This window comes from Betta splendens, chromosome 14 (assembly GCF_900634795.4).
Source record: "Betta splendens chromosome 14, fBetSpl5.4, whole genome shotgun sequence".
NCBI lineage: Eukaryota > Metazoa > Chordata > Actinopteri > Anabantiformes > Osphronemidae > Betta > Betta splendens.
The window spans coordinates 7,656,053-7,683,632 of record NC_040894.2 but is presented as its reverse complement, the minus strand read 5'-3'; the positions used below and the strand labels follow the sequence as shown (position 1 = coordinate 7,683,632).

General features: G+C 41.0%; 3 protein-coding genes across 4 annotated transcripts; 1 reads left to right on the top strand and 2 right to left on the bottom strand.

Moving 5' to 3' along the window:
* Window positions 1–1,061: 1,061 nt before the first annotated feature.
* Window positions 1,062–7,561, bottom strand: LOC114869132 (histone acetyltransferase KAT5-like). 2 transcript variants are annotated; one of them, XM_029173031.3, is made up of 16 exons: window positions 7,475–7,561; window positions 7,328–7,394; window positions 6,682–6,750; window positions 6,420–6,556; window positions 6,042–6,110; window positions 5,850–5,957; window positions 5,142–5,312; window positions 4,978–5,055; window positions 4,495–4,557; window positions 3,968–4,216; window positions 3,785–3,874; window positions 3,544–3,684; window positions 3,354–3,447; window positions 3,084–3,243; window positions 2,896–2,977; window positions 1,062–2,769 (listed from the first exon to the last, which is right to left on the bottom strand). In XM_029173031.3, the coding sequence occupies exons 1-16, from the start codon at window positions 7,502–7,504 to the stop codon at window positions 2,635–2,637; spliced, it is 1,743 nt and encodes a 580-aa protein (XP_029028864.1). In that variant the 5' UTR covers window positions 7,505–7,561; the 3' UTR covers window positions 1,062–2,634. The 2 variants fall into 2 exon arrangements, with proteins under 2 accessions (XP_029028864.1, XP_029028865.1); XM_029173032.3 differs by having other exon boundaries at window positions 4,978–5,052.
* A 1,453-nt stretch (window positions 7,562–9,014) lies between these two features.
* On the bottom strand, window positions 9,015–21,849 carry abcg4a (ATP-binding cassette, sub-family G (WHITE), member 4a). The gene is made up of 15 exons (XM_029173842.3): window positions 21,307–21,849; window positions 19,256–19,475; window positions 16,654–16,771; window positions 16,442–16,574; window positions 16,311–16,361; window positions 16,082–16,227; window positions 15,875–15,998; window positions 15,597–15,711; window positions 15,363–15,502; window positions 14,555–14,653; window positions 14,304–14,472; window positions 14,121–14,221; window positions 12,541–12,699; window positions 12,345–12,463; window positions 9,015–12,270 (listed from the first exon to the last, which is right to left on the bottom strand). Exons 2-15 carry the CDS (start codon window positions 19,464–19,466, stop codon window positions 12,045–12,047), a joined length of 1,911 nt encoding a protein of 636 aa, XP_029029675.1. The 5' UTR covers window positions 19,467–19,475; window positions 21,307–21,849; the 3' UTR covers window positions 9,015–12,044.
* A 165-nt stretch (window positions 21,850–22,014) lies between these two features.
* tcnba (transcobalamin beta a) lies at window positions 22,015–24,255 on the top strand. The gene is made up of 4 exons (XM_029173844.2): window positions 22,015–23,095; window positions 23,167–23,308; window positions 23,391–23,524; window positions 23,769–24,255. The coding sequence occupies exons 1-4, from the start codon at window positions 23,020–23,022 to the stop codon at window positions 23,828–23,830; spliced, it is 414 nt and encodes a 137-aa protein (XP_029029677.1). The 5' UTR covers window positions 22,015–23,019; the 3' UTR covers window positions 23,831–24,255.
* Window positions 24,256–27,580: the final 3,325 nt, after the last annotated feature.

Below are 27,580 nucleotides of genomic sequence, written 5' to 3'. Positions count from 1 at the left end.
ATTAATTATAGATGGTTTCATGGTTAAATGCAGCTTTTAATCTACGGGTCAAACGTCACTCCCAAAAACACTTAAAATTTAATTCATGTAAAACATGCCTACATTTATATTCTACTTTATTTTCTAAAATAATTCATATTTCCCCCTGCAGTATACTGAAAAAGCTTCAAACTATCCGAAATGCTGATTATCTCGTTATAATCTGACAGATTTTTCAGTTCACTATCAATTAATCAACTAAATCTTTCTCCAACAAGCGATTTGAGACGTAAAACAAAGATGTGTGTGTCTGCCACCAGTCGGGACTCAGGATGAGGAATGTCGTATGTGTCAGGAAGACGGGCCCAGTGACTAACGCGTCCAGGATATTAGGTCAGCGTGAAATTCCTCCCCGTCCTCGCGGGGACCTGGGCGACTCTGCCAGGTGCACGCGCAAACGAGCGACACGTGACTTCAACAGAGACACAAAGCTGACGCCCATTCTAACAAAACAAGACTTAGCCCCTTATTGTGTAAAATAACATTAGTACCAAGTGCCTTTCTGTGCCAGCTGTGTGGACTCACCGGCAGCACACTAACTACACAACTATCTGGTCAATTGTGTTACTCACGCGGTGACATCAGGCTCCTCGGTATCATATAGTGTCATTTCATCTCGGAGCATTAGTTGATAGATTGACTAAATCCAGTAACAACATCACTTCGAACAGGTTGCGGTCACACGTGTACGCGCCTGGTCCAATCCTAATCCATACTTTTAAATTGGGTAACGCAATTGACCGTGGTTTGTAATGCTGCCCCCTGGTGGCCGGACTCCATGCAACCTCAAAACAGTCACATAACCTCTTTTGGCACTAATTTACAGGTTAAATAAAATTCCACCTCCTCGAAAATGAAGCGAGCTGCAGCTTTGTCAGTGTAAGCAGTGTGTTTGCTGCACAACCCTGGGAGACTCATTTTTAAAGCTATCCATCAAACTATCTGTGCTCCTCACCTGCATCGCAGTGAAAACTGGCTCTCAAACCACATTATTCATAAATAATAGACAGCAAAGGGATTGATTTAAAGTCACAGATTAAAACATCTTTTAGGCTTTTATACCTTTTTGTTAGCATTTTTAACCAATTTATCAAGTTTTTTTACACCAAACATTCATACGCTCAACTGTGTTTCACATACAGATATACTAAGTATCAACAGGGCAAATTTAACATCCTTTTTGACATGTAAACATAAAACACACACAGAAATATATCACTTGAATTGAATGGTCTTCTCCTGTTAATAATGTGCAGCGTATTAGTACATTAAGTAAAAAAAAAAAAAATGACAACTGTACAAAAAATTTACATTCCTCTAACAGTTCAACATGGCTTCTGTCTTCTAATCAATTTTACAATCAGCTTCAGTACAAACACAGGGACGATGTTTAACTTGGGGAACTGACTGCACATGGTGCACAGAAGGTCATAACAGTGTGTTATCTGAGAAAAAAAAAGTAAAATAAAATTCACCTGAATCATTATATAAAATATAAATACGCCCCACTATTCAAAAAAAAGGGGAATGAAAAGCAGCATTACCGTCATAAAAGATAAACCTGATTTGACCAAGTTGGTTCTTAAGCAGCAATACGTTATGTCTATTTTTGGATTTTTGTGCCCCCCACTAAAGTAATTCTGGCTGTGTGACTATAAATACTTCAACAAGTGAGCCATGTTTGATTTATACGATGACACTAAAGTAGCTGCAGTCCTACGCATGGGTTTTTACGAGCACACTGTCCTCAAGACATTAAAATTTTGCACAATCATAAGATGACTGTGTTGAAATGTGACTAAATGAGCAGATATCACACATACAGCTCTGAAAATGTGATTCCCTGTGCTTTTTATCTATATACACATTCAGGATACATATCCTACAAAGCCATGATTAATAATTGTGGGAGTTAGTATAGCAGGTCCCTTTGACAGTGGGCTCCGGTTCCCAGGAACTGGCTTTTTCACAGGTTTCCAAATCTGCACACGGTAAAGAAATTATTTCTCAAAGTGACACTGTGGAGTGTTGTTCAGAAAGTTGTTGTCCCAATGCTCATTGAGTGGTACAAGACTACAAGTCTAATACAGTATACACCCACTAAGACTTTAAATTAAATGAATGAAAACAAAAACACCACACAAGAAAGTCTACTTGCCTGTGTTCCTGGGAAACATAATTGTCCTGACTTTTTAATTCTTTGTGTGGCAAACACAAAAGAATCAGAGGGGGAAAAACTGCCTGTAATATGTTAACAGAAGGTTTAGGTTCTAACAAACTGGACATTTTTGATCCACAAACCAGCATTTTGTTTTCATTTGATTGTTGGTACAGTATGTTCACCATTGCAGACTTAAATTTACACCTATAATGCACTGTTTAAGTAATAAACAAGAATGTGTCTTTTTGGCTGTGCCACTGTTTGAGAGCTTAAGTTCACAATTTATGAAGAATATTCACAATAAGGTCTCACTCATCTCCAGTGAGTTCATGTTCATTGCTTTTTTTCTTAAATAAGAGTCCAGGGTCCAAAACAGTTTCAAGGTTAGACTGTTAAAAGCTTTGTGACCCACTGTTTCAGGTTTGTGACGGTGACTACCACTTGCCCCTCTTGCTCCAATCCTTGGGCGTGAAGTGAAGGCATTTAGGATCTATGCGCAAGTGTCTCTTCTGCATTGCTCTTTCATGTCCCTCCACAATGTCCTCAGAGAGAGTCAGGATGTACTGACCCTGGATTCAAATGACAAGGCAAACTGATTACAAGGTCATCATTATGCATAAATCTTATCTTAAAAATTAGAAATACATTTTTTTTTATTTATATTTAAGTTTAGTTAAACAGCTCTGATTCCTCACCTTGTAATAGTTGATTAGATTGAGGTACTGAAGTGTTGAAATGACATCCTCCTTCTTTACACTTGTGATCTCACTGATCTCGCTGTTTAAAAAAAAAATGAAAACAACACATAATGGTTAAATTTTCCATTCTGAAAACTATTCCTGAGAAAATAAAATATTACTGAAAAGTAATATTTGACACATACTTGATCGTGATCTGTGGCCTTTCTCCGTTGTCAGGTTTAAGGTCCATGAGAATCTCCAAGATGGTCTGTGACCAGTAGGAACGATAGGATAGAAGCCCTAGGTCCGAAAGCGGCTTTTCAGGGGTGCCGGTCTTTCCCTCAACCTTTGAAAGCTCATAACCTGGCAGAAACATGCAATCAACAGATAATTAGCTGACATGAAATGAACGCATAACTAAAATTACTGTCTATTCTCTGAACATTGTGCTACTGTTTTCATAGGACACTTACTAAACTCAATGAGCAGTTTGCCGTAGCCTCTACGCTGGTAAGGAGGTAATGTCAGGATACAGGCAACGTTATAATCTTCTGTTGACTCTTTTTCCTGCACTCAAAATAAAATGGGTTTAGTTTTGGACATTCCAGGTTTAACAGCGATTAGATTTAATTAGAAGATTGTTTATCATTAGTATTTGTGTACCTTAGAGAAGTAGCCCACTATGTGGAAGCCTTTGGAGTCATATTCCGTCATTACATAAAAAAGGAAAGGGTCTGTGTCGTAATATAAAGTTTTGTGGTCCAGAAAACATTTGGCAAGTAAACACAGGTTCTGGGAATAATTCTGGAAATATATATAAAAATAGACGTTACATCACTGAAAAACATACAACAAAAAAATTGCAACAAAGACTGAGCAGAAATAAAGATATGCTGCAACTAACTTTGTTTTTTCTGCCATCAATCTCAAAAAATGAGATGGTGCCTTTACGGTAGATCTCGTTTCCTGGAGGATGTCTCAGATGGCATTTTGTCTGTCAAAGATGAGCAAAACAAGCATGAGATCACTGTGCAGCATTCCATGAAGCCAGAAATTAATGTCCTAATATAATGATAAAGCTGTTTACCAAATGCCTCTGGAGACATTTCAGGCTTTTGAGGTACTTGAGGCAGAATTCACAGAGGTAGAGAATGGGCAATGTGGTGAGCTCCTGTGGGTACGGCGAGAAGTACCATGGCTTCAGTCTGTGACGTCCCAGCTCTATACACTCTATGTTTTTCATCCTGGTGACAATGTCATCATGGCTGCGGTCAGACACCAGACTGCCCGTCATGCGGGGTGCAGATGGGATACCATCTGAACTGTCCTGGGAATCCTAGTGGCAAACAGTAGACATTAGGCACTGTTAATGTAGTTCTTTCTAAGCAGTTAAAAATGACTAAACAAAGAGGTTCTTGATCAAACGAAGCACAAGGATTCTAAGATGTCTACATTTCTAGATGTTGCTGAAACATAAAATTTAAATCTATTGAACTTATTACTACAAGTACTACATTTTCAGTTTACAGCAACTTTGTTTAAATTTCACCGAAGGCACAGATGAATTTGGAAAGTAATACACAATCATTTGGCATAATAGGGAAAACAACAGACCTCTGGTGGTGGTAGAAAGACATTGGCACTTTGAGGGTTGTTATACTGCAAAACCTTTATCATCTAGCAGAAAAAACACACAAGAACACAGGCTTTAGAAAACCAAACGGTGCAATTGTAAACATGCAAACAGATATAGTGAAAAAGGGTAATGCAAAATTCTCTAACTCACTGGTAATGAAAGTGTGTTAAGCAATAGCAAGTACAGATTTTTACATCTATTCTTAAATATAGCTCTGTTATGACAAATTAGTATGCTTAACCATTAGATCAAGATTGGATTCCACTCATGAATGACAAGGAAACAAATAAACATCCAACAAAATAGAATGGGTGCAAATGCTGACAAATAATTCAATTTGAGAATTGCATCACCTGTGAGCATTTCTATATGTATGTTAGCGCAAACTAAAAAAAAAAGGTTACACATCACTGTTTGCATGTGAAATGACTTGAAATGAATTGTAAACTGAAATTTCATACCTCATCATTTCCCCCACAGTTGGCTTTTCTCTTCCTCCCAGGCTGTGCGGGAATGAGTCGTCGAGCAGTGCCATTCTGCTGCGATACCAAAATAAAACATTCCACATTAAATAACAGATTCTAACGCAAACTTAACACAAAAAATCCCCTCAAACTTTATTTACCGTGGTAAGTGAGGCGAGCGGTTCGTGTTCTTCACGGGCCTTAAAGGTAGTGGTTTCCCTCACAACAGGAAAAACAGAGGCCTGAGTGGCTTCAGTCGAACTTGGCAGAGAGGGGACAGGGGTGGCCGGGGAGACCTGAGGCGCCAAGGGGACAGTCTCTACTTTCCTTTTCTGCAGCAAACAAATATTGTTAGACATCTGCCTTAAAATTAATGTAACAACAATGTAATAACAGATTAAAGACTAATTCAACTTCCAAAGGCCGACCAAACATACAGACTGAAGTCCTCAAGATACAAAACATTTTAAAGCTGGGTACTCCACCAGGAAGGAGTGCCATCTTAATGTTTGCAGTTTGTTCTGTAACAGAGCTAAGACTGAGTTTAATAGCCACAAATTAAATTGAGCAGGATTTACTCATGCCAGGTTAAACTATTCCAAACTATAAATTGTTACCTATTTAAACCTGGTATTAATATGCAACAGACAAAAATCAGCTGCTCTGGCTACTAAAGACAGTGTTAAAAAATTATGAAGATATTCCAATATTCCTCCCCAAGAATTAAATATTGTAACACATAATGGCAACCATCAACACCTTCTCAGTTTTTTTGGCTTTTCACTATTTACTCTATTGCTAATTCAAGGCATTTAGAAAATAAAGCATGTGATGTCTCTTAAACAGGAAATTGTGCACACCCAACATACATTTGTATATACTGTCTGCTGAACTGCTTCCAGATTGATCTGCATGTCTCGATCATTATTTTGTATCACAGTCCGTTTATTTCCATGTAGAGCAGCATGACCCAACACCTGTATGATCACACAAGATGAATGGTAATACCAGGTTTAAACAAGGTCTCAGTCATTTTGTGAATGGGTAAATTCAAGTCGTACCAGTTGGGGGAGGGTTTTGCCTCTGGAAGGTGGTGTAGCAGATTGTAGATTGAGATCTAGACTCTTCCTCTGAATTGAATGGAAAGGAGGAGAAGGAACGTGGTTAACTCACATTCATATTAAGCCTGAAACTAACCATGAGGTAATTCTCAGGTACTCACTGTACACAGTCTAATATTTGAAATAATAAAAAAAAAAATTGACAGTAAATAGAACCAAATTAGACCTATAACCTTATAACTTATAAATAATGTTTCTTAAAATGAAATTTATTCTTGGGCATAAATGATTTATCATCTTTTTTTTTTTTCTTTTTTTTCTTTTTACAACAGATGGTATTTTTGCAGCTGTAAATCAGATGATACTTAATCTACTTACCACTTCCCTCTCTGGAGAGCTGGGACGGGACCCGGGTAGGCCATTCTTTGTTGGCGTTTTTGCTTCCTTCTTAGGGAACTGAAGCTTCTTCAAGTCAAGCCTATCTGACGTGACCCACTCATCCAGACGCTTGTTGACTTTTAGCACATACAAAAAAATTACAGCAACTTAAACACAACCTGATGTGGTGTACTATGAAACGTATTTCAACCTACAGTGAGCGTACAATAGCTGACAGAGTAAAAGACAATATTATGCTTACAGTCAATGTAGTGCACATAGTAGAGTTTTCTTGAAGAAGCTTCCTTCACACTTAAAATTTCAGCCAAAGCTGCAAGAAAAGCAGAGGTCATATTAAAAGGCTAGATCAAACAACACAACAACAGAGATTATAATATATGGAGTTTTTAAAACTCATAAAAACTTGAGTGAGAAAACGAAAAGATCATCAATGGTCTGTACTTGTGGTTATACGCTTGTAATTATAACGCCATGAATTACAGAGTCACTGGGATTTCGGGCTCATTTTGGTTTACTTTCAAGTGTTTTTTAATGTTCTCATTTTCCGTGCTGCCACAATACGTACAGTCAATCTGGACCAAAGTCAAAACACGGTGTATTCTGGTAACAACTGTTGCTGTGGGTGTTATTTAGCTCAACAAATTTGTTTCTTAATATATTGCAGTGAAGTGAATTTTACAAAACTGTCGTTTACATCTGGCTGCGTATTTTCTTCGTCGAGAAGAACAGTGGTTATTAAAATTAGACTCTCTCACGTTGTGACTGCCATGTGTGTTTACGGTGTTTACACCGCTTCAACGATAGGCCGCGGCGTCTTTTAACAACAGCTGAGCTAGTTAGCATTAGCATTAGCTAGCCAAACGCTGGAAAAAACGGACAATACTTACGCCATTCGTCCTCGTGTTCTTGATTTTTACGAAGAACTGGTAGGCGACAGCCTTCAACAATTTCGACCTGTTGAAAACAGTCACTTAATTTACACATTCAAAAGAAGCAATGTCTGTAAAACAAAAGTACATATTTCTGGAACCTACCGATGATGCGTTGTCCGCCATTTTCATCATCTGTTCGAGAAGGAGCAGGGTGTTGTGGGAAAATGCCGGTTCACGTCAAAGATAAATAGACGACAAGATAGAACATCACCGCTCATTGTGAGGACCGGAAGTCGCGAAAGAACCCCGAAGAAAGGAGAAAAGTGTTTAAATGTCCTGAGATAAAGCAGATTTAATTTACAAATTTCTGTTTCAGATATTTTGCCAGCACGTTTACTATGCAGATACAACACTATTTCAAAACAATAACAATGTCTATACCTTCCAGGTCGCTGCTATAGTGCACTGTTAATACTATACTATATACTAAACACTCTACACAGATTGTGAAGACGTTGAAAAACATTCTTAGTAATTACCAGCAGGGGTCATTGTTGTCACATTTATCTGACCTCAAGACAAAAATAAAAATATATACAGGATGTGTACTTCTACTTTCACTAAAAAATAAACACATGTACTCACTGTAAAAAGTACAGCAAAATAAACAGGACAATTAAGTCAAATCTCCTCTCTGCATGTGTTAAGATGTTTCATGATGATCTCATCATTATGTCAAATCAATTAAGACTATGTTTCTTCACCATACTGAATAAATTTATTATGCACATTTGTGAAACCCTTTTAGTAAATCACTTACATCATGCTGCTCTGAGCTTGCCTGCAATAACTGCTCTCACAGTCATTAAAAAAATTAATCTATTAGCCTGAAAAATGTGTAAAGGAGGTGGAAGTATTCATGATGTTCACTTCCTGTTCTGCATAATTTTAAATTTAAAGCAAACAAAATTGTTGTAAGATTAGATAATTTGTCACCCGTTATGATATATATTTAATACAAAGCAACAGACTGGATCTTGCCTATTTCCACTCATTTTTGGACTCTGCTTTTACCCTTGCGTGGTTTGTGATGGTGCTGGAGTCTGTCTCAGCTGCCACAGAGTGACAGGCACGCTGCACCCTGAACAGGTCATCAGTCTGTCACAGGGTTGACATGTGGAGACAGACAACCAGTCATGCTCACATTTACATCTACAGAATGAGCAAATTAGAGTCACCAGTAAACCCAAGTATAGAACCAAGAAGAAAACACATGCAAGCCCTGGTGTGTGCCCAGAAGCCAAGCTTAGTGGGTATTTGAGGTGGTCGTTAAAAGGTGACTTTGACTCTAACATCAGTGTCCATTTATCCATTCATGCTAGAACCAATCCCAGCTGTCAAGAGGCAGGGTCGAAAGTCCAAGGACTTGCTGTTAGATTAGATTAATTTGAGTCTCTAAATTGCCTATCAATATGAATGTGAGTGTGAGTGGTTGTCTGTCTTTATGTGTTGGCCTTGTGACAGACTGGCGACCTGCTTAGGGTCTTACCCGCCTCTCACCCAATGACAGCTGGGACTGGCAGTGGCACATTTTTGAATGGATGTCTCTTTGAACAAACAAGATATAATAATTACAGTTTGGATATTTTTGTTCTTTCACCATCTGCAAATAACTGAACAAAAAATGTCACTGTGCACGAGCAAAGGTTATAAATGATCTTTATTATAATCCTTGAAATAGCGTGTAGTATAGAGAACTAGCATTTTTTGAGTTGAGAAACAACAAATTAAACTGTAAAGGATAAATAAATTAATCAGACTTAAACAACAACCTTTGTTAAACAGCCTTTCACACTCGCGTTCTGCTTATTATTGTTCTCCATGCATGGCTGAGTGCACTAAAGAAAAAACAAAATACAGAAGAAAGTCATCTGAACAAACGCTGACCAGCTGCATCTCATACAGTCACTTTCCTGAAACATGAGTACATTTTGTTGAAACTGAATTATTAGTGGAGTCAAATCATATGTGATAACAATAATTACATTTCTGACATGAAGACACTGGAAAAAAAGAGGACTGGAAGATCACAAAAAGGAAAATCAGTGGGGTATGGGCTACTATAAATGATGTTTGACATCTGTTTTTGAGCACTTTCCTTGCTTATGAAATTAAGATGAACGCTTATCTCACTGAGAATTGTTCTCATTATATTAAATTTTCAGTAGAGAAAGGAGGATTTGTTTATTCTTTGGTACCACACACATTTCTAGACACATTAATATTTCAGCACTGTTAATTGAAGCTCTTCACTTTCTGTAGCTGCTTTTTTCTACATGTCTATTTTTACCCCACAAAGTCATAGCCATTACATATGAACAGATAAAAACAAATATTTTTGTTTTGGCAGTAAAACTGAGTTTATACAACATGGTCCACACACTACAACGTTTTCTGCATTTACATGTTTTTTTAATCAGGGTAAAAAAAAATCCAGCAGCTGTCTACATTGGATTTTAATATCATTTCTTTTCTTTAGTCATTTAAAATCAATGAAATACTTTGAGATTGACCCACTTAACATGTCCACCATATTGGCCTATTTTGAGGTTGAACAGAATCAACAAAGGCACAAAAAATGATGAAAAGAAGCAACTTACAGCATTACTTCCCTTCATGAACTGATGTCAAAGGTTGAAAAAAGAAAGGTTTGAATTTTTTATTGCACACAATAAACCAGGTAGAAACTAAATTCAAATTATGGTCTTATTATAAAAGATATCTCCTGCATTGAGAGGTTTAACAGTTAAACCTCCCAATGCTGACTATTGCTATTAATGAAAAAAACCTGCAGCTGCCTCTTACGTCCTCTGTGACGCAGCTGCTTCCTAAACAGACCGACAGTCTCTATAGCTACATAATAATACGTTTGGTTGACTGTTATTTATTTTTGCCTCCCTCCATCTGGTACATTTCACACACTTCAACATTACCTTTGCACTCTTTCTTCCTTTTTATATCTACACCAGTGATGCACACTTGATTCCAGACATTTCAAAAACGTTACACGAGCAGAGCGTCCACATCTCCTCAAACGTGACAGGTTACATGAGGAAAATAAATCATAATGCTTTAACGCGAAATTTAATATTTCATAAATTTCATTCCTAAAGTGAACATGCAACATTCAGTTGCTGTTTTCCCATTATACTTTCAAGCAGCACTTGTCACATATATATATATATATATATATATATATATAAAATTAAATACAAATAAATTAAAAAGTAATTGTAAGAATAAACATACACAGAAAAGTGCAAATATACATTTGTTTACAGCATGGCATACTCACTGTACAATCATTGATTATATACTCACATAATTTTATGCATTATAATAAGGATTACTAAGAAGCATAGTTTAAGTAAGAAATATTTCATAGCAAGTCTATTGGAAAATATTTGCATTGCCCTGTGACAAGAAGAGGCTATTTTATACATTGCCCAGGATGAATGTGTGTGTGTGTGTGTGTGTGTGTGTGTGTGTGTGTGTGTGTGTGTGTGTGTGTGTGTGTGTGTGTGTGTGTGTGTGTGTGTGTGTGTGCAGGAGAACCAGCACGTATGTTGACATTAAGTGTATGCACAAACAATGAAGCAGAGAAAACTCAAAAATCATTCTAGTTCAGAGGCACAAAAAACTGCCCGGCCAGCATTTCAAGTATCTAGCATTGGTTTGGACACATCGGTCAGACATCAGCGAAGCAGAGAGAAAGGGAAGAATAGAAACAGGAGGGGAGGCGGCTAAAGAGTCACACAACAAGTGGAAACAAGCAGTTCAACAAAGAGTGTTAAAGAGAGACATCGATTAGACAAACATTGCTGTTTTTAACCACAGAACAGGCTATTGCACTTCGTCAGTAACATTGCTCTCGTGTTCGGCTGGAAACAACAGTCACGCTCCCCTCCACCCCCCGGTCCACGGGGCTTCCTCGGTTATGGCAGAAACAAATGTGGGATGATGAGGAGCGTGAGGGGTCATGGGCCGGGTGGCAGCGTGAGAACCACTGCTGGCCACCGTCAGAGGGAGAGCTCAAGGCCTTTTGAAATGATCCACACAAGAAATGGAGGAATGAGGAAAATCATCCACTGGCAGTCGCTTTGTTTTCTTAAGACAAGCCTTTGTGGTCAGGACACCTGATCGTTAGCCAGGTTGGAGTAGTGCTGCAAAACATCTTCTGGCTTGGAAGGCATCCATCTTGAAATGTTGTTCCTGTTCCATCTCTATGGGCCATTTAGGTATAATATAAGTAGAAGTAGCTCTAATCTGGATCTTAATTGAGTTACAGGGTATGACATACTCCTGCACCATGATGGAGACTATGGCTCACCGTGAATCCAGATGCATTAGATTCATGTGGCAGCTTCTTGGTGTGGCCAGATAACCAGGTATAAATCCAAATTTCTCAGTTCATAGAAACATGCTTCCTGCTAATTGGTCAGGTTAAAGGTACTATTATCATCACCCAAAGAACCACCAGGTATGGACAGACAAAAGCTTCCCTTTTATGTAGCATACCAGTTTAAAGATGATGCACTCTGGGTAATGGTTCAGTAGAGCTCCACTGGATGTGTTTAAGTCTTTGTACATGTGTGTGAGGAACAGACAGAGAAGGAGAGACTACAGGTTGGTTGATGCCGTCCAAACCCGTCCGTGATTGTAAGTGAATGGCTTAACGCTCCGACTTGACTTTGTAGCGGAGGACCAGGTAGGTGGCCAGTCTGAGGACCAGGAAGAAAACCCCCAGCACCATGAAGTCCACGTAAAGCTTCGCATCCTCCACGTCCAGCAACTGCAGAACCTCCTCTGGCTTTTGGAACTTACACACCAGGCCCGGACACTCCAGTTCTGACCGGTTCATCCCGTAGATAGAGAGTATGACCCCTTCAAAGCCATATCTGCAAGTCGGGGACGAAGAATCATTTCAAGCCTGGGTACGATGACCCACAGCATACGTAAGTTAGCGTCTTACCTGACGTAGGACACGTAGGAGCTCCACTGTAGGTATTTGGGAATGGTGTCAAAATTGACAAAGAAGCCAGAGAAGAGGAGCACCGGTATGGCCGTGACCGGACCCACAAAAGTTGCCACCTGTGGAACAAAAAAGCGTATCTTGAAAAGAAATTCTTGAAGCGGGTTTGTAACTTCAAGACATAGCCATGCATTACCTGCAGAGATGTAGACGCAGCCCCTATAAGCAGACCCAGGGACTGGGCTACCAAGGCCGTGGAGGTGGACAGGGCCATGAACAGCAGGTAGCGACCCGCCTCTGGGGGCTGCTCCGTCATCCAGTACACAATACTGCAGTACATGATCGGACAAAGCACCTATGAAGGAAAGGTTTTAGTGTCATTATTTTAAGGTTAAAGGAAACCTCAGGTTTTGTTTTGTAAACCAGTCACGATGGAAGCTGACATTATCCAACCTACAACGTAATGAGGCTGCTCTACAGTAACATGTCTGTCCTCTAAAGTTACTGTACAGAGCAGCCTTACTTTAAGGACACCGACCCGTTCTCCTCCCTGAAGGTTCTGATGATGGAGGCCACGGTGAAGCCACTCAAATATGGCTGTACTTGTTGCCCAGCCCCCCTCATACACACCATGGACAAGGACATGGGCAACTACAGCACGACTACAGCGTCTCAAATTTCATCCCAGACTGCTTGTCTCCTTGTCCTTCCTTGCTCTCCTCCTGCTTTTGCTCTTTCACCTATTCTTTAATTTCTCAGTGAATCCATTGTTCCACAACCCAAAGAACTGATTCTGGGCCCTTTTACAGTTTTTATCAGTCGCTTTGATGCAGCCGTCCGATGAAACAACACATTCTCCTAACAGTTCACACACAGGTCTAACAAGCTGCTCCAATGTCATAATGACACACTTTGTTTGCTAAAGGCTCTAACCGTCAAAACATTTGAAAAAAACCCCAGCAAAAACTCATTTAGCCTTTAAACAATACAACTTGCAACCAAGTACATGAACACGTTTAATCAGTCATAACACAGTGGAGATCAAAATACAAATCACTGATCTCAGTGTGAAGCAGTGCTTTATTGATCGTCATTGTAGCCTGTTGCTATTTGTTGTCTTTGTAGTTTATGTCAAATTTACCGTTCCAGATTAAGAAATGCTTTGATTTATTGAATCTATGACATTCATTTTCAAACTGGCAGAAACTGAAATATTGTAAATATTACAGAAAATACATGTAAAATAAACTACAGTCAAATCTATTGGAGGATGAGACACAACCACTGTTAATACTCAGTCTCTGCTTTAGACCTCCTCCATCCATGCTGGTAAAGAGAAACACAGACATGGTTGCATTTTTAAAGGTCTAAAGACTGATAGCAAATTGAAGATTTTTGTGTAGAGTGTCAAACAGGTGCTATGGCATGACTGATGCACTGCTGTAACAGTGATGATGAAAATAAGTGGAACCTAGTTATGCATGTGTTATGTGTTGAAGAATCTGATATATATGTGTTAAATTTTAAAGCATGAAGACTGAGTGAAAAATTTTAAATACCAGTGTTTTCTAAATGAGCACACAGAAGCTGAGAAATGACGGAATTTGTTTGTAAGATTTTGCAGGAAGAGTTCACTAGATTTCACCCATGAGTCAAAGCAGGGAATAGTGTCATACCTCATAAAAATGGGTGTGCTGCTTTGAAAATTGACGGAATATTTGATTTACAGGGCTTGTTATAGTGTTTTAGCGATCAAGAAAAACAGCGAAATGTTACCTGGAAAGGTACGTCAGCCATGGTTTTGGCTAAGTAATAAGCCTTCAGGCTGTACCAGTAGTTGAGATGTTCTCTTACAAACACGGACATCTCGAGAGGAACTGAGGAGAAAGAGCTTTGTTAAGACACCACAAGCAGGAAAAAACAACGGAGTCAATGCCTCCTTTTCCTCACTGGACTTACAGGTAAGGACGGTGGGCATCAGGGCAGCAAACATGAGGAACAGCATGGAGAAAAAGAGGAAGCCGGTGTTGTTGAAAACCTTGCTGGCGTCATTTCCAATTTTAAGGTAAAGCAGGCCAATCAGCACTCCAATAGACAGGTGGGACATCACCCTGAGGTGGGTCAGCACCTTGGAACAGCGCAAGAACAGAGCGTGAACACATGAAGTAGACTCACGAAGAAAAAGAGAAAGGACCGTGTGTTATAATCACCATGTCTCTGCATATTGTGATGAAGGTTCTTTTAAAGAGGATGCAGAACTGTGTGAATGTACTGGTGGCAAAGCTGTGTTTCTCAAGTGTCCCTGTGTCCTGTAGAAAGAGACAGTCCAGTTAAACAGCACATCAGCCCACTGCATCACACACAGAGACCATAATACAACCGCTGTGCTACAATAAGCTGGTAACAGCTGGCTACATCTGGTAATAGCCTCGTATCTGAGCGATGGATGGGAGACATTCATCACAACAAACCTTCTACCTAATAGCAATTAAGTGTGCGCTACCAAATGTCAGACTATTCCCCAAACAATGCTGCTATGGCAGCGTAGACAGATATTTTATCCATAACTAATTAAAAACTTTAAAACAAAACGCGTGTGCACCACCTTTCAAATTGAGATACTCTGAGTAAAAGTACTGGCACAGTGTCATTTGTAATGAAAGAGGCCGTAAGTTACTCGATATCAAGAAAATGATTAATTGCAGGAGAAATCCTAGAGTCTTTGTTGTAAAGGTTACCAGTTGGTGCCTATACGCAAAAGTAGGAAGGTGGACAGAAAGGAATCAATAAAAGAGTCAAACATTTAAAGGTGTAAAAGGGCAAAACAGCACCTGGTGAGTGAGTGAGTGAGTGAGTGAGTGAGTGAGTGAGTGAGTGAGTGAGTGAGTGAGTGAGTGAGTGAGTGAGTGAGTGAGTGAGTGAGTGAGTGAGTAGATTTTTGTTGTCTTTGTGAACACATTACTTGTGAATTTGGGTAAAGCACAGCAACATTAGCGCTCAAAGGCTGGTATCACTCACACTATGGCATTGAGAAGGACAGGAAGAGTCACTCTTGTCTCTTGAGTTCTTCTTGCCCTCATCGGCGCACATACCACCCTGAACCGCCTCAAACAGCACTGGATTTAGGTCCCCGTACTCCCCTGATGCCACTTCAATGACTGGGAACAGAGGAGACTGCTTCATACTGTAGGACTCAATAGCCACACATACAGCACACATTCACTCATGGTGGATTCCACACGTATGACTTACTAAAATCCGCCGGGTTGTGATATGTGGGGCAGTGGAGGCCCAGGTTCTTCAGATACGGGATGAGGTAAGGGACCGTGCCCTTGTATATGCACTGACCCTGACTGAGGATGTACAGCTGGACAAAGAATGCAGATAAAGAGTAATCAACATGCTGTAGGTTCCAACACACTCAGTCTCTGAATAATATATGAACGCCAGACAAAACAAGAGGCCCGAGTATCGACTCCTGCTGCTTGTCAGCTGGATAAAATGAATTACGCTAACCTGTGTTTACCCACCTTATCAAACATCTCGAAGAGCTTGGCACTGGGCTGGTGAATGGTGCAGATGATTGTCCTTCCTCCCTGAGCCAGCGACTTCATGAGGGAAACCACCTGGAAGCAGGAGGCGCTGTCCAGGCCGCTGCAAGCGGAGGAGGGTCAGGCGCTCGCAGAGACGCGTGCATTCAATCTGGAGTGACTGCGAATGGCGGAGCGGCGCTTTACCTGGTGGGCTCGTCGAAGAACATGACGGGCGGGTTGTTGACCAGCTCCAGGGCGATGGCCAGTCGCTTACACTGGCCGCCGGAGAGAGCGTTGGTGCGCGTCTGAGCGCACTCCTGAAGGCCGAGCGCCGTCAGGATCTCATCCACCTTTAACAGACGGACAGTAGCTGTCGCCTCTACTGGTGCGGACCAGGTTCCACAGACTGTGCATAACTGTAACGCAAACTCACCAGTTCTTTTTTGACCTGCATGCTCTCATTCAGTTTCAGATTGGCAGAAACCTGGAACACACAAACGAGCGTGCTCCTTATTCTTTATTGGGACAAAATGAGGTATTGGGGGCTTCTTTTGGGGACCTCACCATCATCGCCTCCCTCGCGGTGAGGTGTGGTAGCAGCATGTCATCCTGCATAATGTAGCAGGACATTTTCCTGAAAGTCCTCAGGTCCCTGGGTCGACCATTCACCATGATCTGGCCCTTCATCCCAGTTTCCCTTCATCCACACAAAAAATAAGCAATAGTGTATGAATGCGGCCATTCTATCAACACTGAATGTAAGATGTAAGATTCACCTGTATCCTGCCAGAATATTCATGAGTGTGGACTTCCCAGCTCCAGAAGGCCCCATGATGCCAATCAGCTCTCTGCTGTTGAATCTTCCCGACAGACACTTGAGGAGAGCCTTGTAACCTGACAGACAGGAAACGGTGCAGTCGTGTTAATTGCTGTTATTTCTTAATTAATTTTTGACGTTTTACTTTCATTATATACCTATCAGAACTTTAATTTGAGAAATGCACCAGTTGTAAATTTCTGTATTTAATATATATGAGCCAACACTGAGATTTAACACGACGCCCTCAGTGGCGCCGGCAGAAAACCGTGACGTCTCTGCAAATGTTTTAAAACGGCCAGTAAAACAACCAGTGTTACAATTAACAGCTACCACACGTAGAATAGATGCAGTAAATACTCGTCGTCCCTTCCTCGCTTCACCCACGTCTTCACTGTCTGCACTCGTGCTTCATCCCGCCTCAGGCCGTAGTCAGGGTCTCACCAGAGCCTCCAGCCCCCTTCAACCCCCCCGCCCCCCCCCGGTATTATTTCATCAGCCAACCTCCACTCAGACAGCAGAAAAACAATGAGCGGAGCAGGCTGCTCATGTGGCGCATACTGATGACCTAACCTGCTGCAGTAGGCCGTGCATAGCAATGCTCTTATCTGTATGAGACTGCAGGCGCATCCTGATCCCCCGTCTCACAGGAGCCACTGACTGTGCAGCACGCCGCTCCGTCTACCGACACCACAAAGACTCACTGACATAACAGCGTTTGACAGCATTTGCTCAGTGACTCTCGGCTGATTTCCAAGTAATTGTTAAGCAAATTGTTTTCATGGCTTAAATGGAATCATGCTTATAACTGGAGCTCACAACACAAAAATATAAATAATGATGGAAATGTAATTATTTCCATTTTTAATGGCGCAAAAGGCACCTCTCTTCTTTATAATTTACATTGTTCAGCAGTGAAGCAATTGCATTAAAGAACAAAATGCAGAGCTGAAAGTATGAGGACGCATGCAAACATTCCTTCCCCCCTCCCCTCCTGGTGTTTCCTCCTCCGTAGCTGGGCTAGTGTTACACCAGTTGTCTCTCTGGGGATGAGACTATGCCTCAACATGAACCCAGGTCACAGCAGCATCATCCCCACAAGATAAATGACTTCCAGAGGGCAGCCTGTACAATATAAGACCCGCTCAGAAGAAAAACAGAAGCAACACATTTACAGCGTATTCATTTATGATGCAGACATAAATAGTCTTCGCTTAGTAATCTCCTCCTGTTTGTCACAGACTTTGAAGAAATGACTCATAGCGCGAAGTGACTCAATGACTGAAACACATTAAATTCTATGTGACATCACAGATTTAGGGCTCTCGATTTCTGTTGCTCATCAGCCTTTGTTCTCTCTTCTTTCCTCCAGCTGTGTAATTGTATTCAGTGTAATTTGACAGAGAAAATTAACCTATATGCTTTTATTTATGGGGATAATTTATCACAGCAGCACAGCTCAGAACAACAGCCCTGCGTAATTACACATGCAGGATGAGAACGACGGCTGAGGACTGCTCTAATCAAACACTGACAAATCCCCCAGAACCAAGTGCAGCATGTCAGATATTAGCCACGCGGTGCCGTAATAAAACAAGGTGAGGCTGGTTGGAGGAACAAGGTGTCTGTGGCAGGACGCTGAGCGACATTGTCTGGGAAGAAAACGTGTGCCTCTTTGTGGTTAATTAGTAAAAGCTGAGACATGAGCATAAATGCAATGCAGCAAAATACTGATTTATTGACCACGGCTCACGAATCCCTGGCTGCTCCTCTTCCTTTCCATGATTCGCCTCATGAATGTCTCCATACATTGATAAAACCCTCTGCCAAACTTTCATAATGCAAATCAATACTATCCTATAATAAACGCACTGTAACCTATAGTGATTCATGGAGGGCCTCTCGTGAGGAAACTATGTTTGGAGGTGGAGTGATGTTTGTCAAGTCTCCCATCTCTGCCCTGTTAAATACACAGACCTTTAAGGTAGATGTATTCATTTTAATAGTGTACACAAGGTGGTTTATTTGACAAGCGGGGATAACTGAGCGTAGGAGATTCTTCCCCATCAGGACATTTCATGAGCAGATCAATCGCAGGCCCGACTGAACGCCACCGCCTATCGACACACAAAGAGAGCCGACAGCGTGCCAACCTGCAAGTGTAAATTATTTACTATGTCTAAACTCTGCTGAGTGCAGCACCGTGTGCAGGCACTGACTGCTATAACATGGTGCAAGTCCCTAAGTGTGTGTGTGTGTGTGTGTGTGTGTGTGTGTGTGTGTGTGTGTGTGTGTGTGTGTGTGTGTGTGTGTGTGTGTGTGTGTGTGTGTGTGTGTGTGTTAGAGAGAGAGAGGGCTGAGCTGGACTGTATGCGCAGAACAATAGAACAAGGCCAAACAGAGCAAGACAGGAAACTCGGAAGGGAAAAATGTTTTCTGTAAATGTCACAAAGGCTTCTTAACGCCTCCCCTGAAATTTCTGCACTCCAAATATTGATCGCCATGGGTGGTGCTCGCTTGCTCATCCATCATAGTTAGTGTTTAAACTGGACCTGCAGTACCTCTCCTCCTCCACCAGGGGCCTTCTCGGATCGTGTAGGAGAGCTCGTTGAACTCCAGGTCCACAGCGGAGCGGCGGGGGAGGTGGGAGAAGCGCTGGGCCTCAGTGATGTGGTTCTCCACTTTCTTCAGGTGGGTGAGCAGCGGCGCCTCCTGCTTAGTCTCCTCCATGGGGATGCTGACCGAGCCCTGCTCCAGCGTCTTCTCGGCCATGATGAAGGTCTGCAAAGACGGAGGGACAAGGCACCTTTCAAACTGAGATGACTCTTTTGAATAAATCTTCAGTACAGCTCATAATATGCGGATGTAGTTTCATTGAAAATAAAATAATGAAACGAAAGAAAACAAAACAAAACAAAACAAAACAAAACACCTATTTTGTGTGATTTCATTTTCTGGTTGGTTGATTGACTGACTTGTTGCCTCAGAAGACGTGTTAGTGGAAAGACTTTGGTATGACTGCAGTCGCTGTCTTTAAACTAGGTGCTGGACAGGATCTGATTATAGTCCATTTAATGGGCCAGCTGCTTCAGGCAATGAGATTGTGAGTGTGGGGGGTTAGGATCTGGTTTCAGCCCTGCAGTGTGCCTGTATTGCTGATTCACATAAAATTTCCGGCCACACAAGAAGTCTGTCTGAAGTGTACAACCGTCTAAAGTCTGATGGTCTATGAGCTGCTCAGTCATCAGAAATGCAAACAATAATCTGTTCCTCTAATTTCAACATAAGCAGAACACTTGACTCTATAGGATATAAGCAGTTGTTGTTTTATACATAAGTCTGCATTTATTAAGCAGATCCAAATGAAATAGATCAATTTGTTATGTCATGTATTCAAATACACTTTTAAACAACAATCAAGTCATCAGATTTAGTGCAGCTTTAGATTATGAATTCAGGTAAATCTCAATTTTATGGATGGTGCTTATTGCTCAATCTGTTACCGTAAATTAATTCAGCTTTCTCCTCACTTATAATGATGAAAATAATGAAGATAATGAAACTAAAGTGAAACTGAAGGTAACAAATATTTATATAAATATAACGAATGATTAAAAATATTACAATCCTAAATTATCTGAAATTGAGTACAGTACATTCTCAAACTTGTTTCACTTATCATTTGCTGACGTTGGAGGTAAACTAAATGTACTTGACTAATGCTACTGTTTACTCATTAATGTGGAAACTGTTGCATCTACATTAGTTAATCTCAGCTTTGACCTTTACAAAGTAGCAAGGAATTTGTATGTATCCATCTGACATTCATTACAAGTTTTTCAAGTACATGATACATAGAAATTTTGCCATGATTCATCAGTCACATTCTTCAGTCAGAAATGTATTAGTGAAGCCTCTGTTTGTTCTACTTTTGACCTCTATAGATCATTGTAGACATCTGTCTTGATGAGATGAGCTGGGATTAGTTCAGGACGCATCAGCGAACGCTAACAAACTCATCAACAAAACATGGCAAAGCAAACAAAACCTCAATACAGTCAGCATGTACAATAATATTATACACATCATCACTGTTGCCATGCAATGCACTGCCTTGCACCTATTACCAGCAGCTACTCTTCATGACCCACTGTACAGTATGAGTAATAAAATATCCTGATGTGAAGAGGACGAGCGCAGAAAACTGACCATGGCTCCTATTGATCATCCTGCCATTAGTGAATTTCCATTATCAGCCTACACATACGCTAAGCTACAAGCAGACTTGACTTAATGGCCTCTCAGTCATCTGGATGCCTTCATGTTCTGTCGTGTACGACCCCAAAGCCAGAACATGTGCGCTGTACAAGTCCCCCAAGGGGATGGGGTGTGATTATTAAAGGTGTGTGCCAAGCATCCCCGAGCTGCCTTGACTTGGCAGCACAGAGGGATGCCCCCAAGAAAGCACCTGTTAACCACGGACTGATGGGAGTGGAGGCAGAGTGGGTCGGCTACGTTATCCATTAACCTGCTCTGCATCTGGGGTTTTGATCGCACAGTATGTCGCGCTGCACATGCACGCGCGCGCACACAGGAGGGCCACGGGACATACTTATTATTGAGCGTTGAAACGAGCAGGTGAGCGGCGGAGCCCCGGTTCCTGCGGATCGGATCCCGTCAGACGAGACAGCGCCGCGCCGGCCCGTCCTCATCAACCAAAAACAACAAGATGCTCACGGTGCGCCACAGTCCGGCGAAAAATCCGCTTCGCGCGCGAGACAGGCTGTGACAGAACCGAGCTGCGTTCTCCTTATTATCAATAACTCCCGGGGCGCGGCGCGCAGCATCCCGCATCCACGACAGCAAGTCCCGCAAATAAAAGCATGCCAGGCGTCAAAAACTGCGTCCCAGAGAATCGTCAGGGGAGCAGAACGCATGTCATGTGTCCTCTCGGCCGGATCGCCGCGTTCGCTAAATCCATCCGTCCTGAGCTCGTGTGGAAACAGTCGCACTCATCCTCGGAACTGTCGTCGATGACGCTATTCTGCCGCTGACATGTGCAAGGAGGCAGTAAAACGGCACAAGCGCTGCTGCGGACGCCCAAGCAGCTCGATATGCGCCGTAGCAGCCGCCGTTATCCGCTCCCCGGTTGGTGCGTCTGTGTACGCACGCCGGTCTGGGATGCAGGGCGTTGCTGGCAGGATGCTGCTGGAGGAGAGGGATGTCGTTATGGTTCCGTTTACACGTACTTCAAATGCTGTAAAATCATCAAAGTTTTAGGAAATAGAACAAATGTAGGACAGAACCTTACAAAGGGAAAATGTATTTCATTATAGAGCGCAAATCATAAGGATTTAACAAGCTGGTGATTTAAGACTGGAGCGACAGTGGGATGACTTCAGAGCTATTATCAGAGAACTGTTAATTGGCTTCTTCAATATTTTAGATTTACTGCGAGGTTTTTATTTCCTATTCCCGAGCTCAAGTTGTTCTCTCGGGGGAAATGGGATAAAAGAGAAAAAGCCGGTGAAACGACAGCTGGGCTGAACGAGAGCGTTGCTTTTCTACTGTTCCACACACAGGATGATGAACACCGCTGTTAACTGTTGGTATGAAGACGGGGAAGGCTTTGATGATATTTGGGCCCCACTGTCTCTTTAAAGGCCGCACCTGCGCAGCTGCCCGGTGCTGATGCTGCAGTGCCCGGGTTATTTTCGGTGGAACAGACGGGGTTACTCGCGTTCAAGCGGGCCTACATGCCTTACATCACCCATGAGAGGAAATCAAAGCCAAATTTAGCCAATCACCTGCCTCCTAATTAGAGCTGTTTGAACTACATTCCTTCTTAGAGGTAGATACCAACAGTATATGTTCAGTCTGAACAACATGTACTGTAAATACAGATTTCAGAACCTCGTGCTCCTTTTATTTTAAATCTGCCTTGATCTCGTGCCGATGAATGAAATAATAAATATAGCTGTACTGATTGTACTGACATTTCTAAAGAAAGACAAATATTACATTAACGATTTAAATAAACGAGAAAATCCTTTTTACATTTTTTACATCTAAAACCAACAACCTCATTCATATCTTCAAGGCAGATCATTAATCAGCTAGGTCACTTCAAGGGTGAAGTTACTGAGTTCACGTACAGTCGTCATATATTAGCTGTGACTGGCTGTCAAATCTTTAAAAAAAGAGAGCAAACACTTATGTTGGCACTGTTGAAGGTGACTGGGATAAAGGTGATGTGGACCTGGTGGGTACAGTATAAATACTGAGCTCTGTGCTCTAAGGATCACTTTGAAAAATTAAAGCCAGGATGGATCTCAGACCGGCTGCTCTGCTCTCTCTGAGCTTTCTCCTAGTGTGGGCACATGGACGTCTCACACATGAAGGTGAATTTATACATTTAAATTTTTGGCTGTGCTATGCCTCACTGTAACTTCACATATGTTATTGCGTGCAGGTTCAGCAACTCTTCCTATCAGACTGACTGTAGTGAACAAGTTGGCTAACACGAGTCCTCAGGCCTTCTCCAGCTCTGTGTTAGAGGGAGGTATACTGGTGAGCGCGTTGAGGAGGCTGCAGGAGGCCAATCAGCGGTTCAAGTAAAATCATACAGGAGGTTCATTTAATATTCTTTTGTTCCTAAAGCTCCAGTTGATCCATGTCCTGCCTCCTATTTGCCAGGTTCACAGTGATAGACAACCCAAACTTTGGCCTGTTTCTAGAGAGTGTGAATGGAGTAGCTGGAAGTGACAAAGATAAGACGTATTGGGAACTCCTGTCAGAGAGCTCAGGAGAATACACCCGGCTGAGTGTGGGTGAGTATCCTCCCCAGAGTTATAATGCATCATAGGGGAGGCTTAATGAGCTGTAATGAGGCAGATGGATTGGTCGTTCTTTCACTTATTACCACAGGTAGACCTTAGTGTGATTATCCTTAAACTCTATTAATGTGACAGGATTGTTTGATGTTTATTTATGAAATTACATAATAACCATTTATTTGTTTAGTGGTGTCAGATATAACCATGTCTAATCTAAACCCGTGTCCCCGTTTGACAGGAGTTGGCTGCTACCAACCAGCAGCAAATGAACACATCGTCTTTAACTTCACCACCTGGTGAAGGGATGAGTGTGCTACAGAGCAGAAAGAAGCAAAAACGAAAAAATCACCTTTATTTGACTCTCAGTTCTACATCAGTCCCTGTTTGAGGATGATCAGGTCCCTTGTATAATAGTGAAGAAGTGAAGAATAACAGCAGCATCTAGTGGCTTTTGGGATTAATACACAACTATAACGTGGGTTTGCTCATATAAACTCAACTTTCCTGGTATATAAAAAAATAAAGTGCCACTGGATGAAAATTATTACAAATACTAACATTTAGATGTTTAGATTGAGTGACAACTAAATAATTGGTTTTATGAAATAAATACAATGAACAAAAAATATGAAGAAATTATGAAAACCTTCACACAAATGATTTCTCCCCAATCAGCACTCCTTTATTCTTTCAAATGTATCATCAGGTCATTATTTTACATGTATTAATTCATCAATTCATGTATAAGAAAATAAAGATTTGATTTTGCAACAAAAATAGATTATTTGTGCTGTTTTTAAAAGTATATTCTCTATAAAGACCATTTATTTATAAGGTGTATAAAACACTCCTCATGTCCACACTCAGCTTGCTTTGTAATAAGATTAAGGTTTCAGCTCCTCCAGGACGTCAACTGTTAAAGGAGAGACACTAATCTGTGTGATTACACTCCTCTCACTCTCTTTATTCCTCCCTCCTCTTATTTTCTTATGTTATTTTTTCTACTTATTTCATACTATATATTGTTATTTACTGTACTTACATTAATGAATTGAGTGAACCTGAAGCACTGAAACCTTATTGTCAAGTTCTTTACCTAAAGTACACACAGAAAAGAAAAACCGATGAAACTGAACTATGTATTTCTGAGGTGTACCAGCTGTCAGTCTCACTGTAGTCAGTACAGTGATTTCTCCATGTCTTATCTGCAGATGCTGAAAAAGAAAAAGAAGATATATTTCTTGCTTGCAGTTTCTCAAAGGAGCAAAGACTCACTGTTTATATTACTTGCTAAAAAGGGTTTTAAGGTTTTTGGTGATAACTGTTTTCCAACCTGCATAATGTTGTTTGGCGCAAAACTGTCTGTCAACTTTGGTCTTAAATTAACTGTGCTGATTACTTGAAATTGAAATGATAATTACAAATGTTTTTGTGTTAAATCATGCATTCTTGCAATGACACCACGTTTGTCATTGTGGTGTTCGATTGTAACAGCTTCACATTGGCAGTCACTTGTGTGTATGACAGCATTCATTCTGCAGGTATTCAAAGACATATTTTCATACACCTGAGCATTTTGTGATGGAACGGAGCCTTGCTTCTGTAACTGTGACACCAACCAGGAAAGATCAACACCAAGTACAAGTACTCTATTGATCCGAGTCTTTGGGATTAAACTGATGTCATGTGTCGACTGGTAAAGATTTACATGTAGTCCTCAGATGAAACAGCATCTTTGGTTACACATGCCTGTATCAATGTCACGGTGGAATAAATCATATTTGAATGTGGGTATCTGTAACAACCTCTGCGTTGTTGTCTTGATCAACAGACATTTTCATTTCATGTGACACTTACATCTAACCCTAACCCCAGGTAATAAAGTACTGTGGTGGAAATTTCCCATAAAGAGGCAGATGAGAGAGTTGTCTTTGTGTGATTTATTATAAAAATAAAGGAAAAAAAATAATGGGGGAAGCAAATCTAAAACATGGATGTTGATCGTGCACATCGACAAACCAAAAACCTGCCGGGAAGATCAGTGCACACACCACGAAGGTGTGATGCAAAGAGCCCAAAATCTCTGCCTTTTAACCCCTTTCTCTGGGTCTGGTGGAATGTCTTTCTGCACCAATAGAGTTGTTTGTGCCACCTCATCTCGCTGTGAGTAAGAATGTGTCTTGTTATCCAAAGGAAGGAACACCAAGCTTCGAAGACAAGATGCATTCGGTTTTACTGCCTTGGGTCTGGTGGGGAGTCAGATAAGATGGAGCCAGAGACTGGGTGTAAGAGACAAACACATGTCATAAACTATTAGTCAGTCAAATGGAACATCAGATGTTTAAACTTGATGTACGACAGGGCACAAGAGATTAGTTGTTCGTGTAAGAATGTTCAGTATAGCACTTAACCAGCGCATGATGACTGTTTTGGATAAGAAAAAGCACAAAGGCACAATTTTTCCCATTACAGTGCTCAAGAAGATACTGTCTATTTCCTGAAAACCTAGATTTTTCTGGGTACAACCAGCGTAAGCGATCCCTCAGTGAACAATAGTTTATCCAGATGCCCAATTATAAGAAGTATTTTCATGCACAAGTGGATATGACCATATGACGTGTACGACTCCAGCACAGTATATAAAACAGCATTTCACACGGCTGCAGTAGTTGTTGATCGAAGAGCGAAGCAAGTACTTCCTACTTCTGCGTTTTTGATAGCAAGTAAAAATGTCTTAGTTTCTTTCTTTATTTTTGTCTTTTAGCAGGGTATATTATTTAGGATTGTCATGCTAGAGTATTGGTAAAACTTCAAATCGATTTTGATGCAACCTATTAAATTTCTTCACAGACGTTAAAATGCAAAATTGTCACTATTGAAGGTGACTGGAATAAAAGTGAGCTCTGTGTTTTTCAGTTCACATCTAAGAGAGGAAAAAACAGGATGGATCTCAGACCAGCTGCTCTGCTCTCTCTGAGCTTTCTCCTGTTTTTAACACATGAAAGTGAAGGTAAATTTATACATTTACAATTCTTGTTTCGTCTTGTTGTAACATGTATTTCATTATGTGTACAGTAGGTGCAACATTTGTCCCCATGAACCTGACTGTAATGAACGAACTGTGTAAGAAGAGTCCTCAGACCTATTCCACCACTGTGGCAGTGGGAGGTATACTGGTGAGCGCTATGAGGAGACTGCACAAAGCCAATCAGAATTTCACGTAAGATGAGATTCCCTTTCATATCCCTACAGTTCTGCCTTTTTTCCTTGTTAGAAGACCAATTGCTTTGGAAGCTCCAGCTAATCCATGGCCTGACTCCTATTTACCAGGTTCACTGTGACAGAGGATCCAAACTTCGGCCTGTATCTGCAGAGTGTGAATGGAGTAGCTGGAAATGTGCAAAATAAGACGTACTGGGCACTCCTGTCAGAGAGCTCAGGAAAATACACGTATCTAAATGTGGGTGAGTATCCTCCCCAGAGTTATAATACATCATAGGGGAGGCCTAATGAGCTGTAATGAGGCAGATGGATTGGTCGTTCTTTCACTTATTACCACAGGTAGACCTTAGTGTGATTATCCTTAAACTCTATTATTGTGACAGGATTGCTTGATGTTTATCTATAAAATTACATAATAACCATTTCTTTGTTTTGTGGTGTCAGATATAAAAATGTCTAATCTAAACCCGTGTCCCCGTTGACAGGAGTTGGCTGCTACCAACCAGCAGCAAATGAACACATCGTCTTTAACTTTACCACCTGGTGAAGGGATGAGTGTGCTACCGAGCAGAAAAACTTCAAGAGCAATAAATAAATAAATAAATAAATAAATAAACTTTATTTCACTCTCAATTTTACATTAGTACCTGTTTGTGGATGATTATGTTCCTGTAAAGTGTAAAGTAGTGGAGAATACCAGATGCATCTAGTGGCTTTTGGGATTAATACACAACCAAAATGTGGGTTTGCTTATATTGCTCTGATTGCAAACAATCAGTGACACTGGAAATTATTACAAATACTAACAGCTAAATGTTTAGAGTGAGT

What these genes read in the sequence shown, in the direction of transcription:
- LOC114869132 (XM_029173031.3), bottom strand. Translation starts at nt 7,504, where the DNA reads ATGATGAAAATGGCGGACAACGCATCATCG. An exon ending in TGGCGGACAACGCATCATCG is followed by an intron (nt 7,395 to 7,474) that starts GTAGGTTCCAGA and finishes TGTTTTCAACAG; the next exon opens with GTCGAAATTGTTGAAGGCTG. An exon ending in ATCTAATCAACTATTACAAG is followed by an intron (nt 2,770 to 2,895) that starts GTGAGGAATCAG and finishes ATTTGAATCCAG; the next exon opens with GGTCAGTACATCCTGACTCT.
- abcg4a (XM_029173842.3), bottom strand. Translation starts at nt 19,466, where the DNA reads ATGGCCGAGAAGACGCTGGAGCAGGGCTCGGTCAGCATCCCCATGGAG. An exon ending in TCACAACCCGGCGGATTTTA is followed by an intron (nt 15,503 to 15,596) that starts GTAAGTCATACG and finishes CTCTGTTCCCAG; the next exon opens with TCATTGAAGTGGCATCAGGG. An exon ending in TCACAATATGCAGAGACATG is followed by an intron (nt 14,473 to 14,554) that starts GTGATTATAACA and finishes CGCTGTTCCAAG; the next exon opens with GTGCTGACCCACCTCAGGGT.
- tcnba (XM_029173844.2), top strand. Translation starts at nt 23,020, where the DNA reads ATGGATCTCAGACCGGCTGCTCTGCTCTCTCTGAGCTTTCTCCTAGTG. An exon ending in GAGGCCAATCAGCGGTTCAA is followed by an intron (nt 23,309 to 23,390) that starts GTAAAATCATAC and finishes CCTATTTGCCAG; the next exon opens with GTTCACAGTGATAGACAACC. An exon ending in ATACACCCGGCTGAGTGTGG is followed by an intron (nt 23,525 to 23,768) that starts GTGAGTATCCTC and finishes CCCGTTTGACAG; the next exon opens with GAGTTGGCTGCTACCAACCA.